General features: G+C 33.5%; 1 protein-coding gene and 1 pseudogene across 1 annotated transcript; both read left to right on the forward strand.

Annotated features, from left to right (window-relative positions):
- The window catches only part of LOC145965742 (uncharacterized), a 314,284-nt pseudogene that overhangs the window by 75,493 nt on the left and 220,955 nt on the right, over positions 1 to 17,836 (forward strand).
- Positions 232 to 13,927, forward strand: LOC145965738 (proto-oncogene tyrosine-protein kinase ROS-like). The gene is made up of 10 exons (XM_083089417.1): positions 232 to 1,045; positions 2,932 to 3,067; positions 3,625 to 3,718; positions 8,299 to 8,628; positions 8,845 to 9,147; positions 9,368 to 10,821; positions 12,069 to 12,173; positions 12,357 to 12,568; positions 12,836 to 13,309; positions 13,554 to 13,927. Exons 1-10 carry the CDS (start codon positions 887 to 889, stop codon positions 13,899 to 13,901), a joined length of 3,615 nt encoding a protein of 1,204 aa, XP_082945543.1. The 5' UTR covers positions 232 to 886; the 3' UTR covers positions 13,902 to 13,927.

Consider the following 17,836-nt stretch of genomic DNA (forward strand, 5'->3'; position numbering starts at 1 on the left):
TACATATAATTATTTTTATTTATACATAGAACTATTTTTGTTTTATACATATATAACTTTTTTGTCAAACAGATTTTAAAGATTTTAATTCTTTTTGAAATAACGCGAGTATTTCCGTGGAGAAAAATAAATTACAAACGGAATGCAGCTAATAAGACGTCATGGCAACATATGATCAGATTGATCATTCGAAGTCAGTTAGTATTGTGATCGCTAGGCTCACTACCGCGTTACTTACCGTTTGATTCAAACTGCATCATATGAATATCACAAAAAATTGTGTACAAATAGTGGATTTTGAAAAGCATACGTAGTAACACAATCGTACGAACGAATTGTCATAATTACATATTTAATAAAACTAAAGATATAATAAATATTTAAGTGAATTCGATTACACGCTGCGTGTGCTTGAATATGGCTGAAAATGTTACAAGATCTATAATTCTATAACTTCTTTGATAGTTTGTAATTTGATTGTGGTTATCTTTTTATCAACGTTTTTCTACTATAATATTAATGAAAAAGGAAAGCTGATAATAATTATATTCCTCTGTTCGCTATACAATCAAATGATCATTTTGTATCATTTTGCATTGTCATTTGTTCTCCTAAAAAAAAATAGAAATTATTTATTTACTAAGAATTCCCTAATTTAATCTTAAGATATATATTGTGATCGCGACCGTAAAGAGAAATCTAAAAGCATAATATTAGAAGATAATAACTTGCGATTTTTTAAAGCTGAGTTTTAAGGAATTTATCAAAAATATATGTATATATATGAATTAATATCAATTCGATTAACACATCAGAATTAGTAGAGTGAGAAAAAAACTAATTGAGGATTCAACGGAAACCGATTGAGTGCAAACGTTTACGAAAAATGCAAATTATGTTTGGAACAATTTTATGTGTTTTATTGAAAGGTTTAGTACTGACACACATAAAGGCAGCTATCACTTTTATACCGAAGGATTATACCCCTTCAAACAGCCGCCAGGAAGAAAGTGTTTCCATGTGTCCAGATTTAAATTTCACGCAGGTAAGAGATATTTTTCGCTTGATTAAGAAATAATTGAATGTTATTGCAGTAGTGTAACTAAAAATGAATGATAATAAATTATATATTCTACCTATAATAAGATAAGATAAAACAAAACAATTCAATACGAAAGAAAAAGGTATGTACGATGTTGTAAAAAAAAGATGGATAAAGTTTCGAAATTTTCTTTACAAAAAAAGAGGATGTTATATAGTATATTAAATTTAATTAAATCGGTATTTTAAAATTTGACTGTATTATTTTGTCTTTCTCTCTCTCTTTCTATATATATAATTATTATTTCTAAAAATAACAATTTTTAAAATTAATAAAGTTTTCTGTCTACTCTATCTGCTACATTAATATATACATACGATGGCACTTCAACAGATTTTTATGTTACATTTTTTCAAATTTTTCAAATTTATTTATTTTCGTAGATATATATATATATATATATATATATATATATATATATATATAATATTTATTGATATATTGTAAGCTTTATACTAATGTAGATTTTATTTTATGAAATTAATTTAGAAAGTTAGCATCATTTCTTTGTGTTAAGGATAATTATATAATGGAACAGAGCTACTAAATATCCGAGATAGAAAATCTGTTTAATAAAAAAACCATTCAACAAACATTCTTCAAGTTGTATCTATTAACGCTAATATTTCGATCGACAATATATTCAATAATAATCACTAGAATTTATATTAATTTCCATTGTACATATATCCATTTATATACAATTATATCCACATATTTTTGTCGAGGCATTATCGGTTTACTCTGCCGGTTTATACTATCATTTCCAGGATTTGTTTGTGTTAAAAATATAACCACTTTCGAGAAGAAACTTGGCAAGATTATAAATAAAAGAATTTATATAATTCGATGACTAATATTTAATAATTGTAAAGAAACAATATTTTTAACCTTTTTATTCTTGAAGTACAAACATTACTAAAACTTTAGTAATATCGGCAAATTTTTGAAAAGAAATTTGAGTTGCGGTAAAATTGAGAAGAGATAACTAACCTATCGTCAGAAAGAATCAAATCGTTAGACAAAATTGTTTTAATAATTGCAAAGAGCTACACTTTCACTTGTACTGTTTGCTAAAAGCTGTTATGAATCTTCATTGACTCTCGTTAACTTATTGATTGATTTTCTTTTTGACATGAGTTATGTTTGATATACAAGATGTCTTTAAAAAAATAAATGAAAAATAGATTTTACGATATGAATAAAACTATATCACATTTAATTTATATCATTTAGGAATGGTATATATCAAACCCATTGACATCTGAATAGATAGACGGAGCCTTTTGAGAGGGGTAACTGATAAATGCAGTAAGGGGGGAGTGCATGAACTTCGGTTAATTCCGTCAACGTTCGACTATATTTGGCACAATTTGACATTACATGACGATTCCATTGACATCATCGATTCTCAACTAGATTTTCACAGAAATGTTTAAAAAGTGTATATTTAGAGAAAATCGCTAACTCCGCTAAATATAAAAATAATTTGACATTAGTCACAACACAACTTCGCACAATACATGTGAGCTGAACTTTGATGTCAATGATTGGAGTCGAATTATTAACCGATCATTATCGGGAATAACCGAATTCCACCGAAGTTCATAGAGTCCCTTACCGCGAATATCAAAGCCCCCCCTCGTCCTAATCGATAGCTAATGCTCCGTCTATCTATTCAGACGTAAATGATCAAACCGGTATTATTAAGCAAACAAAAAACGAATGGCAATTTTTCGTTTAATTTTATAATTTATCATTAAAAGCACCAGAAACAACCGCTTCAACGATACTCACTTAATTCTTCTCGCATGTTACACTTTATGAAGGATATTTCAATGTCTGAGAAAAGTGATCATCATATACTAAATTTCAAATCTGACCGGAGTCATTCTGATAGTACCGTGAGAAATGAGCGAGAAATCGATGAATTTGCAAATATTTCTATCATGCCAGAATCTATCGGTAAGTTGCAAAAAAATGCATAAAACATTAATAACAAAATCTATGACGAAAAATTGTAAATATAATTTAAATTCAAGAGAGAGTGGAAATCAATTCTAAAAATATCTTCCAGTAGTGAGAAGAATATAAATTCTAATTCCGTCCAAAAAAGAAATAGAAAAGCATAATATAACCATAACATTGTACATAAAAATTGTCATAATTTAAGGTAAAGTCAATTTTATTAATTTGCTACTCTGTTTTAAAGCAGTCGTAAATATTATATTTCTGATTTCTTAAGCTATAGGAATTTTTCGAAAAGTACTTGTCACTTTATTAAAAGTTATTTATTCGTTTTTGCCAGGAATTAACGATTACTTTTCTAAATCTTAAATGACGCAAGAAATTCTTATATTATTTTTTTAAAGGTCAATACTGTGCTATTTTCCATATTTTGTTCACATTTATTTTTGCTCTTTCCTTTATTTTCATATTAAATTGTTCTTTCTGATTTACTGAGACAATCCACTTAATTTTATATATAATTGTGTTAATATGTACGATCTTGAAATCTCTAGAAAGCAGTTTGAGCAAGCCAACATCTCTTAGAGCATTTGTACAATTTGACAGTCAATTCACAGAAAAAGTAAACGACATTTTTGTGACGTTGAGGTAAGGAATCTAAATTCTCAGTTTGTATTCTTTCAATTTTCTCTCTTTTTCTTAAATTCAACGACATATATACAGGGCGATCCTGAAAAACGATCCGTCTATAAAATGACATATTCCTGACACCATTCTAAGACAATTTTTCCTTTACCAAAATTTGATTTGAAGCGTAGTTTTTGAATTATGAGCAAAAATAGTTAGTAAATCACGCGTCGGGTACAGAAGGCAGGCAGGAGCGGCGCGGCGTGCCGCGAGCGCGGGCGCAGCTGACCGCCCGACGGGTGATTATCACCGCATGAGTCGCTAACTATTTTATCTTATAACATAAAATTATGCTTTAAATAAAATTTTGGTAAAGAAGAAAATGTCTTAGAATTACGTCAGAAATACGTGTTGCTTAAAATAACGTTATTTTAATAATGAAAAGTTGTTCCGGATCGCCGGCCGTCCGACGTTGCAATCAGCTGATTGCTGATGTGTGTATGGCGGAGTGTGTGCGTAAGAGAGAGAGAGAAAGAGAGAGAAAGAGGGAGAGAGGGAGGGTAGGAGGGACAGACATTCATACACACGCACGCACTTTTTTTCTCGCTCTCTTTCTCTCTTTTACGCAACACTCATACACTCTCTCATTCAGTCTCTCACTCACACTCTCTCGATCACTCACTCACTCACTCACCTGCTTACTCACTTGCTCATTCACCTTGTAGCAGCGTAGCGAATCTTCATGCTATGTATTGTTGTATCTGCTGCACGGTTATGATTGCTAGAGATGCGCGACACATTGAAATTTTTTCGATTATTAGTCTCACACTCGATTGACACAATACAGATTACGCGATAACGAGTTTACTGTTTATTCACTCACTATTGATTTATCGATACCAAAAATTACTTTCAAAGAAACGCGAATGCAAACAGCACATGACTCGACGCGAAGCGACGGACCGCGGAGACTGCGCGACCACAAGAGTTATGTTGCCAGAAACGCGACACGCGACATCTAACAAACGACTTGCGCGTGGCGCGTGATTGACGCGAGATAAGACGAACGATCGGCTAAAACCTTCGCATTGCGAATGCGGTAGAAAACATGAAACGTATAATGACATACTTAAAAAATTAATTATTTATTATAAATAATAACTATTAATAATTTCAAATTATAATAAATAATTATTATTTTAAAAAGCATGTGTTATACGTTATTACGTTTTCGAAATTATTGCATTCACGATGCGAAGATTTAAGTCAATCGCAAGAATAATGTAATTAAAATTACATTTGGAAAAATTTATTTTTATTCTGCTCACAATGAAATGTTCCAACGTGAAAATGTATTGGTCGCTCTGAAAAGAGCGGATTGACTAAAAAAAATTTTAAAGCAGATGCTCAAAATGCCCGCCATCCATCCTAATGCAAGCTCTCATGCGTTTTAATAAGTTTCTTTCGACGTTTTCCATTATTTCTTCGTCAATATTCCAAATAGCGAATCGTAATCTTGTCTCCAGATCTTCAATATCTTCGGGAAGCGTTTTATAAATTACTTCCTTGCAGTATCCCCATAAGAAAAAATCTAGAGGATTGAGATCCGGAGATCTTGCGGGCCAACGTATCGGGCCGTACCGACCCATCCAGCGTCCGGGAAAATTCTCGTTTAAGTAATTCGTAACGATCCTGGCGTTGTGTGGCCCAGCACCGTCTTGTTGGAAGATAATATCGTTTCTTTCAAATAATGGCACATCTTCTAAGAAATGTGGTAGATTTTCTGTTAATAAATCGACGTAGATTCTTCCAGTTAAAATATCTGGAAGAATAACTGGACCAAGTATTTCAGTGCCCATTATTCCAGCCCATACATTAATCTTCCAACGAGTTTGAAAATTTCGAAATCGCGTGACTCTGGGATTTTCTTCGCTCCAAAAGTGCATATTATGCACATTAAAAATTCCTTCTTGTGTGAATAGCGATTCATCGCTGAATATCACACGAGAGGAATATCTGGGATCTCGATCGACGTTTCGCAGAAAATTTTCGCAAAACGTTCGTCTTGCAGGGTAATCTGCTGGTCGTAAATGCTGCACGCGTGTATAATGAAACGCGTGCAACTTTTCTTCTTTTAATATTCTTTGTACGGTTGTATAGGATAAATCGTGTTCTCGAGCAACTACCCGAATACTTGTTTCGGGATTATCCTCAAAAGTACGTATAACTCTCTCCGTGTTCCGTACATTTCTAACATCGCGATTTCTCCCAGCGTCGTGTTTGTTCGGCAGGACACTGCCAGTATCATACAGTCTTTGAGCTGCTCTAAGTATGACGCGACCCGATGGATGTCTTCGGTTTGGATATAATTCGGCGTATCTTCTTGCAGCAGGGTTTTGCTGCCCGTGACACTCGCCAAGTGCCATCAGCATGTCATAATATTCTTGACTTGTGTACGCTGCCATATCTTCTTCGCGCTTATTGATAATCGCTGATAATCGCAGGCTTATTGATTGCATCATCGATCGTGCGTCTAATTTATACGATCTTCGCTGGGGGTCTATGCCCCTCCTCGCCTCCCGCGACCAATCGCGAATGTAGCGGACGCTAATTAGTGATCGCTATTCTCGCTATTATCGATCGCTATTCACACAAGAAGGAATTTTTAATGTGCATAATATGCACTTTTGGAGCGAAGAAAATCCCAGAGTCACGCGATTTCGAAATTTTCAAACTCGTTGGAAGATTAATGTATGGGCTGGAATAATGGGCACTGAAATACTTGGTCCAGTTATTCTTCCAGATATTTTAACTGGAAGAATCTACGTCGATTTATTAACAGAAAATCTACCACATTTCTTAGAAGATGTGCCATTATTTGAAAGAAACGATATTATCTTCCAACAAGACGGTGCTGGGCCACACAACGCCAGGATCGTTACGAATTACTTAAACGAGAATTTTCCCGGACGCTGGATGGGTCGGTACGGCCCGATACGTTGGCCCGCAAGATCTCCGGATCTCAATCCTCTAGATTTTTTCTTATGGGGATACTGCAAGGAAGTAATTTATAAAACGCTTCCCGAAGATATTGAAGATCTGGAGACAAGATTACGATTCGCTATTTGGAATATTGACGAAGAAATAATGGAAAACGTCGAAAGAAACTTATTAAAACGCATGAGAGCTTGCATTAGGATGGATGGCGGGCATTTTGAGCATCTGCTTTAAAATTTTTTTTAGTCAATCCGCTCTTTTCAGAGCGACCAATACATTTTCACGTTGGAACATTTCATTGTGAGCAGAATAAAAATAAATTTTTCCAAATGTAATTTTAATTACATTATTCTTGCGATTGACTTAAATCTTCGCATCGTGAATGCAATAATTTCGAAAACGTAATAACGTATAACACATGCTTTTTAAAATAATAATTATTTATTATAATTTGAAATTATTAATAGTTATTATTTATAATAAATAATTAATTTTTTAAGTATGTCATTATACGTTTCATGTTTTCTACCGCATTCGCAATGCGAAGGTTTTAGCCGATCGTTCGTCTTATCTCGCGTCAATCACGCGCCACGCGCAAGTCGTTTGTTAGATGTCGCGTGTCGCGTTTCTGGCAACATAACTCTTGTGGTCGCGCAGTCTCCGCGGTCCGTCGCTTCGCGTCGAGTCATGTGCTGTTTGCATTCGCGTTTCTTTGAAAGTAATTTTTGGTATCGATAAATCAATAGTGAGTGAATAAACAGTAAACTCGTTATCGCGTAATCTGTATTGTGTCAATCGAGTGTGAGACTAATAATCGAAAAAATTTCAATGTGTCGCGCATCTCTAGCAATCATAACCGTGCAGCAGATACAACAATACATAGCATGAAGATTCGCTACGCTGCTACAAGGTGAATGAGCAAGTGAGTAAGCAGGTGAGTGAGTGAGTGAGTGATCGAGAGAGTGTGAGTGAGAGACTGAATGAGAGAGTGTATGAGTGTTGCGTAAAAGAGAGAAAGAGAGCGAGAAAAAAAGTGCGTGCGTGTGTATGAATGTCTGTCCCTCCTACCCTCCCTCTCTCCCTCTTTCTCTCTCTTTCTCTCTCTCTCTTACGCACACACTCCGCCATACACACATCAGCAATCAGCTGATTGCAACGTCGGACGGCCGGCGATCCGGAACAACTTTTCATTATTAAAATAACGTTATTTTAAGCAACACGTATTTCTGACGTAATTCTAAGACATTTTCTTCTTTACCAAAATTTTATTTAAAGCATAATTTTATGTTATAAGATAAAATAGTTAGCGACTCATGCGGTGATAATCACCCGTCGGGCGGTCAGCTGCGCCCGCGCTCGCGGCACGCCGCGCCGCTCCTGCCTGCCTTCTGTACCCGACGCGTGATTTACTAACTATTTTTGCTCATAATTCAAAAACTACGCTTCAAATCAAATTTTGGTAAAGGAAAAATTGTCTTAGAATGGTGTCAGGAATATGTCATTTTATAGACGGATCGTTTTTCAGGATCGCCCTGTATATCAAAATGTTAATTCTGTTATAATTTGGTTAAATATAAAATGGCTAAAATTTTATGTTTATACAGATGGAACCAACCTGAATTTACCGATGAAATAATACAAGGGTACACAATGCAATGTTTTTTCATCGAAGACTTAAAAGAGATTCAAACCTGCGACGATAAAAATATCACAACTACAAAATTGGAGTACACGGTGCACAATCTAATATCTAACACGACATATTATTTTCGAGTACGTGCGCATACTAAAATTGTTGCTGGTCCTTACACGGATTTAATCAATGTGTCGACTACACATGAAAATCCAATACCTAAATTATTTGTCATAACGGATCTAGGTATGGAAATATTGGACATGGATTTAAACATTACTAATTTCAGAGTAATATCAGAGTACGTATACTGATAAAAAAAATAGTTATAATTATCGTAAATTATTTTTAACACTAACTATAAAGTTAAAGTTATTATTATTATGCACAAGTTTATTATTATCAACATTATAGTAATAATAACTATAAAATTAGAAATCTCAATTATAATTTTTTACTATACAATTATAGTTCCTTTCTTTCAGATCAGTAATAGAATATAGCTCCTTTTTTTCAGATCAGTAACATATGCCGCTTATTCAATACAGGAACATAGAATTTATTGGTATACCGGAAATGACCTAAAAACGTTGAAGATTAATGAAAATAAAACCACAATAATAGCTAGCTTTGATCTTGATATACGTGATATCTGCATTGACTGGGTAGCAAGAAATCTATATTTCACCTATTACTGGTTAGGCTACTCACATATTGTACAGTTCGACTTAACAATGTGGGAAAATCGCATAATTAAATTTTATGAGATTTTCAAAGTAGAAACTGCTATTCACTATTTAAATGTATCACCGTCTATGAGGTACGTTTACTACCGTTCACCTGAAAAAATAATTTTCCATTAAAGATTTATGCAAATTTGTAATTTTTCTATAATTTTACGTTTTATAATTAATATCATAACTAAAAAAAATAATAAGTTATTATATAATTATAAGAATTTCGAAATTTTACTACATACAAGTTTCTGTTTTTGTTAAAATAATGTTTTATAATGAGTAAAATAATTATATATTTTTTAGAATGTTATATTCCATATTATACAATTCGATTGATGTATATAATATGATGCAATATCATCTCGATGGAAAAAATGCGCAAATTGTTCAGATAAATTCATCCTTTTGCCCATTTCATCATACGTTTCTTTTTAGTCATAGTAAATATAGTCATATAATTGATAACATGAATAATGAGGAGCCGTTAATTTACTGGTTGAATGATGAGCACATATTTGTGACAGATATTAACGTTTCCATGTGCAATATGATTTTACACAAGGAAAACATAAGTGATAACATCTACTTCAAATCAATAACGATTGACAAAACAAACATTTACATTTTAGCAACTTATTATTCGATTCGATATAATGTCTACGTTTTGAAAAAGAAATATGCAAGTCTCAAAAGCGTAAATGCCGAATATGTTGAAGAGATAATAATAAGCTCACCTGAAAAGAAGTTTCATAAAATTTACGTTTTTGATAAATATTTACAACCATATCCTTCAATGAGATGCCTGACACCTGACGAAAATGTTTACAATTTTGAGAACGTGAATGCAACGGCAAACAGCATCGTTGTGAATCTTCCGGAGCCGGTTGTAAAGAGTGGATGCAAAAAATATAATTTACCAACTACTATATATACTATCTCTGTAAGCCATTGTTTAGACAACAACCTCAACAAGTCTGAAAAATTCAATGAGCTGCGATATGTTACGTGCGAGCGATATTACGAGATTCAGAACTTAACACCATTTACAGAGTACAAGTTGAAGTTTACTTTAAGCAATTTTTACTTTGATCAATTATCAATAAATCCATTCGATTCGAATGTGATACCAATAAAAACTAAGTCGGGCAAGCTTAATGCACCAGAAAACATAAGTGTTCTAGCTTTGATGCCTACTATAGCAGTAATTCATTGGATGCCACCCAAGGAATTGAACTGCGTGATCGTGACCTACGAAGTGCATTGGAAGTCAGTTACATTAGTGAACGGCACGCAACAAAAGAGCAAACAATTTATCAATGTGCCGAAACGTATGGCAGATGGCAGATTTTTCACAAAGATGAACTTGTCGCTACCAATACAAGATTACTTGATATACGTGCGAGTGTATCCAATTAATTTCAGCGATTTGTACAACGAGAGGTTAAGCAAGATCGTTCACATATACTCAGAACCAAACAATATTACTTTGAGCGGGGTCAACATAAATAGCATGAACATTTCATGGATCTCAAACATTAATCTGACGATTCTTTTTACACTAGAGTACAAAGATATTGCAGCAGAAAAGTGGCAAACAATGAATTATTTTAAAATGAATTATAACTCTGAAGTAATATACCTTGTCAAAAATTTACAATCGGGAACTTTATACAAGTTTCGCTTGATATTGAGATACCTCGAATATGAGGAAAATTTTATATGGCCGGCTGATGAAAGATTTATTTTTTCAACACCTGGTAGCAAACGTGGTAAGCAAATGAAAATACCCATACAGCACAATAAGATTGCAGACATATTGAAGAACAATTTCATTGAAACATTGTAATATTGCAAATTGATCGTGAAATTCTGTTGAGTTATTGTTATAAGATTGTGATCAAGTTAAGCTGTCCGCTTTTTGCAATGAAATATTGTAGCAATATTACAATGTAATATATTGGAAAGAATGCAACGTTATTGCAACCATATTTTTGTTTTTGAAGGATAAATATCTTGGAAACACATAATTAAATTAAAAAGCTCGATATAAATAGAAGTTTGCATTATCTAAGATAATCATGTCTAAGATAATCTAACATATTGCAAAATTTAAAAATAATCATATAGCATAAAATATTATATTTTTATAGAAAAATACTTTAAACTTTTACTTACGAATCACTTTTTTTATTTTAAATGTTCCATATACTTTTATAATGGGTACTTTATACATATATATATATATATATATATATATATATATATATAATAGTTATAGAATTAATTATACATTACTAACTATATTTTTATTTAAAAATTTAAAAAATCCGTTATAATTATATTTATTTGCATGTGAAAGGTACATAAAAATACACAGAAAAATATAATGATAGATATAATAGTATCTATATACTTAATATAATAAAAAGATATATTATCTTTGAAGATTAATATCGTATTCGTACATGAAGTGAAAATATATCATAAAATATATTGTAACATTGATATAAAATGTTATTTATATTTTAATAAAAAAATAGCAATGCTCATCTTTAGCTTAGAATTATATTTACTCGACTGATATTATTTTTAGGTCATTAATTCATTTGATTTCTGCAAAAAAGTAAAATTCTTCGCATATATACAAATATAAAAAATATATTATTATATTATTTTTATAGATAAATTAAAGAGTGTTATAGTTTTACAATGTTTTCAAAATATAAATATCATATTGCTAATATCTAATTCATATTTTGTTAATTTATATTTCTACAATGTTTCCGTAATGTTGCATTGCAATTTGTAATATTGCAACATTGTTGCAAAGTAGTTGTAATATTCTGTGCTGCATAGATATAATATTATGTGCTGATTTTTTTAGATATGAATAGGCCTAAAATAAAAAAAAAATTAAATATTTATAATAAAGTTATAAGTAAAAATAAATTTGTAAAAACGTACACACACGAAGATATTAAAATTATATTTTTGCTTAATATAGATATTCCGAGCGCTCCTGGAATAATAGCAGAAAAATATTACTTATTATTGATGTTAAGTTTTATCGTTATAGTTACTATAATCTGCGTCTGCTACTTTTATTATTGTAAGTATATTTGATTTAGGTATCGACTTGAATTGTAGATTATACATATATATCTGATATAATATCTAGAGATTTACTGAAAATAGTAATTTACTTATATAAAACTAAACGAATAAATTTACCAAAAAGCAATAGATTTTATAATACATATTATTACATAATTAACTCGAAATTTTATAACAGTGCATCGCAGAGGTAATAATGAACAACTTTTGTCTTCAACGATGACCGATATGGAACTGGCGATTCTACATGAAGTACCTTACCGAAACGCTCAATTCAATAGGATTTATAATCCTATATTACATTGTAATCCGGATGAATGTGCGATAACTATAATCGCACGTAAACAAATTACATTTACAAAACGTCTTGGTAGCGGCGCATTCGGAACGGTAAAATTAATTTTTTCAAGCAATGTTACAAATTTATTTCTGGATCAACAAAACAGATATGTATTTTCTAATAAAGATATAAATTACATAAATTTTTATAATAGATTATAAGTAATATAAAATTTAGATGAGACAACAATCATGCACTTTATTATACATTTTTCGTTGAATTATTTAATATAAAGTAAAATATAATATTACTTGACATTAAACTATATACATTTTCTAATGAAGTACGCATGTAAATTTGTGTGAAATATTTCGCAGGTGTTTCAAGGAAATGTGAAGAACTTAGAAAGATCGGACACAGAGATATCCGTTGCAATAAAAACGCTTCGGAAAGATGCTTCTTCCCATGAGAAAAAGAAATTGTTAGAGGAAGCCAAGCTTATGAATCATTTTCGACACAAACATATATTAAGATTGTTGGCCGTTTGTTTAGATGGGGATTCTCCGTTACTAGTGTTGGAATTGATGGAAACTGGTGATCTGTTAAAATATTTGAGAGATTGTCGAAATTTGCAAGCGTCAGATTCGCATGCTCTGCGTTTACAGGATTTGCTCGCCATGTGCGAAGATGTTGCGCGAGGTTGTTGCTACTTGGAAGAGATGCGTTTCGTACATAGAGATCTAGCGTGTCGCAATTGTTTAGTATCTTCGAGAAATCGCGAGAATCGTGTCATTAAAATTGGAGATTTTGGACTAGCTAGAGATATCTACAAGGATGATTATTATCGCGTGGTAAATACAATTATGAAAAAATTTAATGATTAAAAAATGAAAATTCTTTTGAAATTCTTTTGAAAATACTTTCCATTTTTTTATCATAATAGTATCGTGCATTGTTTCTTTAAGTAATATAGAAAATATAAATATTTTTTTTTATATAAAGCAAGAAATAAATGAACGTTTTTGATTTTGCACACATTCTAAAAATGAACAACTTAAATCAGAAAATTAAATTTTTGTTTAAATCATGTTTTAGAAAGAAGAACGTTGGTTTCCTATTCGCTGGATGGCACCCGAATCTTTGATGATTGAAATATTTACTTCTCAAAGCGATATTTGGTCATTTGGGGTATTAATGTGGGAAATTACATCGTTGGGTGAGAAACCTTATATTGCCAAGACTGATGAAGAAGTGATAAATTATGTACGTGCTGGAGGCAGGTTGCCGATGACTCTTAACTGTCCGTCACCCTTGTACCAGTTGATGCTACGTTGCTGGAGTACAGCGGATGCTAGACCAAATTTCAAATTTTGTCTGAAAAATATTATAGCATTAAGAGAGAACATGGAAGATGCCTTATTGAGTCCAGTCGATACTATTTAGCCGATATAATTACATTAATGTTGATGTTATTTTCCAAACGATTCAATAAATCTTAATGTAGGAAATATATTTCTAGAATATTTCTAAATTGATTCTGTTATTTTCAGATTTAATCTTAATATGAGATTAATCAATAAGAATAAAAGAAATTTTTTAATCTTACCTTCCATAAAATTTTGATTATTATTAAAAAATATTACATCCGTTTTCATGATTGTACAAAATCAAATAATATAATGATATATCTAATTTGTGTTTTTGAGTATTCGAAGCCAAATCTAATGATTGCGATTATATATATATATATATATATATATATATATATATATATATATATATATGTATAATCAATATGTTTTTCAACATGGAAATATAATTAATTTTCAACATTATATATGACCGATTATTACAAACTGATTGTAAAATTTATGAGGAAAAGAGGAAACGCGAATAATATCCTCTATAATTAGATGTAAATATACAGTCTGTAAAGTAAGAGCGTGTACGGGTTAATGTGTAGAAAAATTTATTTTTAATGATTTTTAAGTACATGGATTTGTTGTACTCCATGAGAAGAAAAATGCTATACCATTAATAATGAGTCCAGTCACCACCGGCATTGATAATTGCCTGGCATCTCCGAGGCATACTTTCCACTAAGTTGACTGCGTATTCGTTCGGTAAAGACCTCCAAATGAGACGAATTTGTCGTGTCAGCTGCTTCAAAGTGCACACTCTTTTTCCTCGAAGCTTGTGCTTGAGATATGCCCACACATTTTCAATGGGATTTGCATCTGGCGATTGCGATGGCCAATCAAGTGTAACGATGCCAGACTGCTCTTTCCACTCGGTGCAAAGTTTGCTCCGGTGTTTTGGGTTGTTGTCTTCCTGTAAGATCCAGTCCTCGTTTTTTTTTTATGAAGCATCGTTCAGCAGTCGGCAACAAACACTTCTCATAAATTTTAAGCATTTTCGGAGCATTTAAATTGTATGTAAACAGATGTAATGCTCCCAAACCCTGTTTTGAAAAGCAGCCCCAAAGATGAACTTTTACAGGGTGTTTAACGGTCCGTTGTATTAATCTATTGGTCAAGGTTGACCAGGAACGTCGGATGGTAATATATCCCCAAACAGAAGCTTCGTCCGTAAAGATCACGTTGCTCCAATCTCGGTCCAAATTCTCCTTTGCCCAAGCGAGTCTTTTCGTCACATGTTTTTCGCCTAACAGTGGTTTCTTCATTGTGCTTCGATATTTGATGTTATGCGCAAGGAGATGGGTTCGAATAGTTGTATGTGATACTTCTATACCTTTCTGTTTTAATTTTGCTGCTCCTTGTCGCAACGTTAAGGTCGGGTTCCGCTTAAACAAATTCACAATTTTTTTTTCCATGTTCGGCGTCACTTTGCCTATCGAGCCACGTTCTGGCAAGTCATCGACATTTTTGGTCCTCTTATATTGCTGAACCCACTTAGCGACGAACGATTTTGACTTTCCCATGTATTTAGCAGCCGCTACATATGACATTTTTGGTCCTTTCGGGTGGGAACAAAGGAACACAGCCTCGTAGCGCGATGCGTATGCGGCACTCATGGCGGTTAACGTGTTTCTCAGATAAGAATTCGACGCCAATTGAATCTTTTGTGACAAAGCATTCACGACAAAGATTCCATCTATCGGCTCACAAAAAAACTAGGACGATATTTGAAGCCAACTGCCATTTATGCCGTACACGCTCTTACTTTACAGACTGTATAAGTATAATAAAATAATTATTTTTGAATTTATAACAGTTATCATGTATGAATATTTTGCATCATTCGAGAAAAGTATATATATATTTTATCTTTTTATTTAATGACTTACTATACAGGGAGTCATGGAAATTTTAGCCCACGCAAAGTAAGGAGGTAGATTGGCTGAAATTAAGAAGGAAGGATTTGTACTGTTTTGTGATATGCGCAATAATTAACGAAAAATTAAATAAAGAATATCGACCAATCTGCGTGAGTAGAAGCGCGCGGCGACGAGAGTCGTCCCACTGTAATCTTATACTAGGCGCGCGGCGAAGCGGTGGGCGGATCGCTCTCCGAGATATGATGGTGGCGTGCGATATATCGCAATACCGCGCCGAAAAATGACCCGTCCTTTTAGTGGCGAGAAAATGATGCGCTATCATTTCCACACCACCTTGCGGTAGATAGCATGGTGCGCTTTTTTTATAGTGGTTTCCCCCATAGGCCTATTCCACTCTCAATTTAAATATTTGTGAAAATTGTTCAAAATGCCGTTACTGTACGCTGAATGTATCGTAAATGTAAAAAATTGATGACAGTACATTCGCAAAAATTGATCCGTGGTTGAAAATCCCTCGATAAAATGTGTTGCACACGTTGGTAATGATACGGGCGTAATCCGTTACACGTAAAGCGTGATGTACCGCGTATCGCGAAAAACCAAATTCATGTGCCACAGGACGCACGCTAGTTCCAGGATTTTCATAAAATGCTTCGAGAATCCTTTCTTCATCTCGTACACGAAGACACACTGCTGGACCGGTTATCCCGATATTATGCACGATACCCAGTTTCACATAATTATTAAACAACACGTAAAACTGTACGTCCACTTGGTTTTTGTGCACGCCTGGAAAATCATTCCACGTAAATTACGGCCGCGCGATAAGTATTTTCTCCCGCTAGCCCGTATGCCACAATCATATCCGTATATTCCTGCAGAGTACACTTCGTTTTCACTGTTAATTTACTACGCGAACACAAGTTTTTTACTAAAACTGTCTGAGCTCTCGCAGGCTGTTGCCAGAGTGCATTCGCTAGCAGCACGCAACTACAGCTGAGCGGACATGTGAGTGTAATCATAATGCGCAGGCGCCGAGCTCACACGTATGCTTACACTCGCATGTCCGCTCAGCTGTAGTTGCGTGCGTATGCACTCTGGCAACAGCCTGCGAGAGCTCAGACAGTTTTAGTATAAAACTAAAACGGCCGTAATTTACGTGGAATGATTTTCCAGGCGTGCACAAAAACCAAGTGGACGTACAGTTTTACGTGTTGTTTAATAATTATGTGAAACTGGGTATCGTGCATAATATCGGGATAACCGGTCCAGCAGTGCGTCTTCGTGTACGAGATGAAGAAAGGATTCTCGAAGCATTTTATGAAAATCCTGGAACTAGCGTGCGTCCTGTGGCACATGAATTTGGTTTTTCGCGATACGCGGTACATCACACTTTACGTGTAACGGATTACGCCCGTATCATTACCAACGTGTGCAACACATTTTATCGAGGGATCTTCAACCACGGATCAATTTTTGTGAATGTAATGTCATCATCAATTTTTTACATTTACGATACATTCAGCGTATAGTAACGGCATTTTGAACAATTTTCACAAATATTTAAATTGAGAGTGGAATAGGCCTATGGGGGAAACCACTATAAAAAAAGCGCACCATGCTATCTACCGCAAGGTGGTGTGGAAATGATAGCGCATCATTTTCTCGCCACTAAAAGGACGGGTCATTTTTCGGCGCGGTATTGCGATATATCGCACGCCACCATCATGTCTCGGAGAGCGATCCGCCCACCGCTTCGCCGCGCGCCTAGTATAAGATTACAGTGGGACGACTCTCGTCGCCGCGCGCTTCTACTCACGCAGATTGGTCGATATTCTTTTTTTAATTTTTCGTTAATTATTGCGCATATCACAAAACAGTACAAATGCTTCCTTCTTAATTTCAGCCAATCTACCTCCTTACTTTGCGTGGGCTAAAATTTCCATGACTCCCGGTATATTCAAATTATTTTGATTATAAAAGTATACAGTTGTAATAATGAACTATACTTATTGCTCTATCTCCACTAACTATATTTAATAAAGCTAATAATGTATAATATTTACACACAATTACGGTC

This window comes from Camponotus vicinus, unplaced genomic scaffold, assembly GCF_025532165.1.
Source record: "Camponotus vicinus isolate PSW18456_S1 unplaced genomic scaffold, iyCamVici1.0 SCAF_14, whole genome shotgun sequence".
Lineage (NCBI taxonomy): Eukaryota > Metazoa > Arthropoda > Insecta > Hymenoptera > Formicidae > Camponotus > Camponotus vicinus.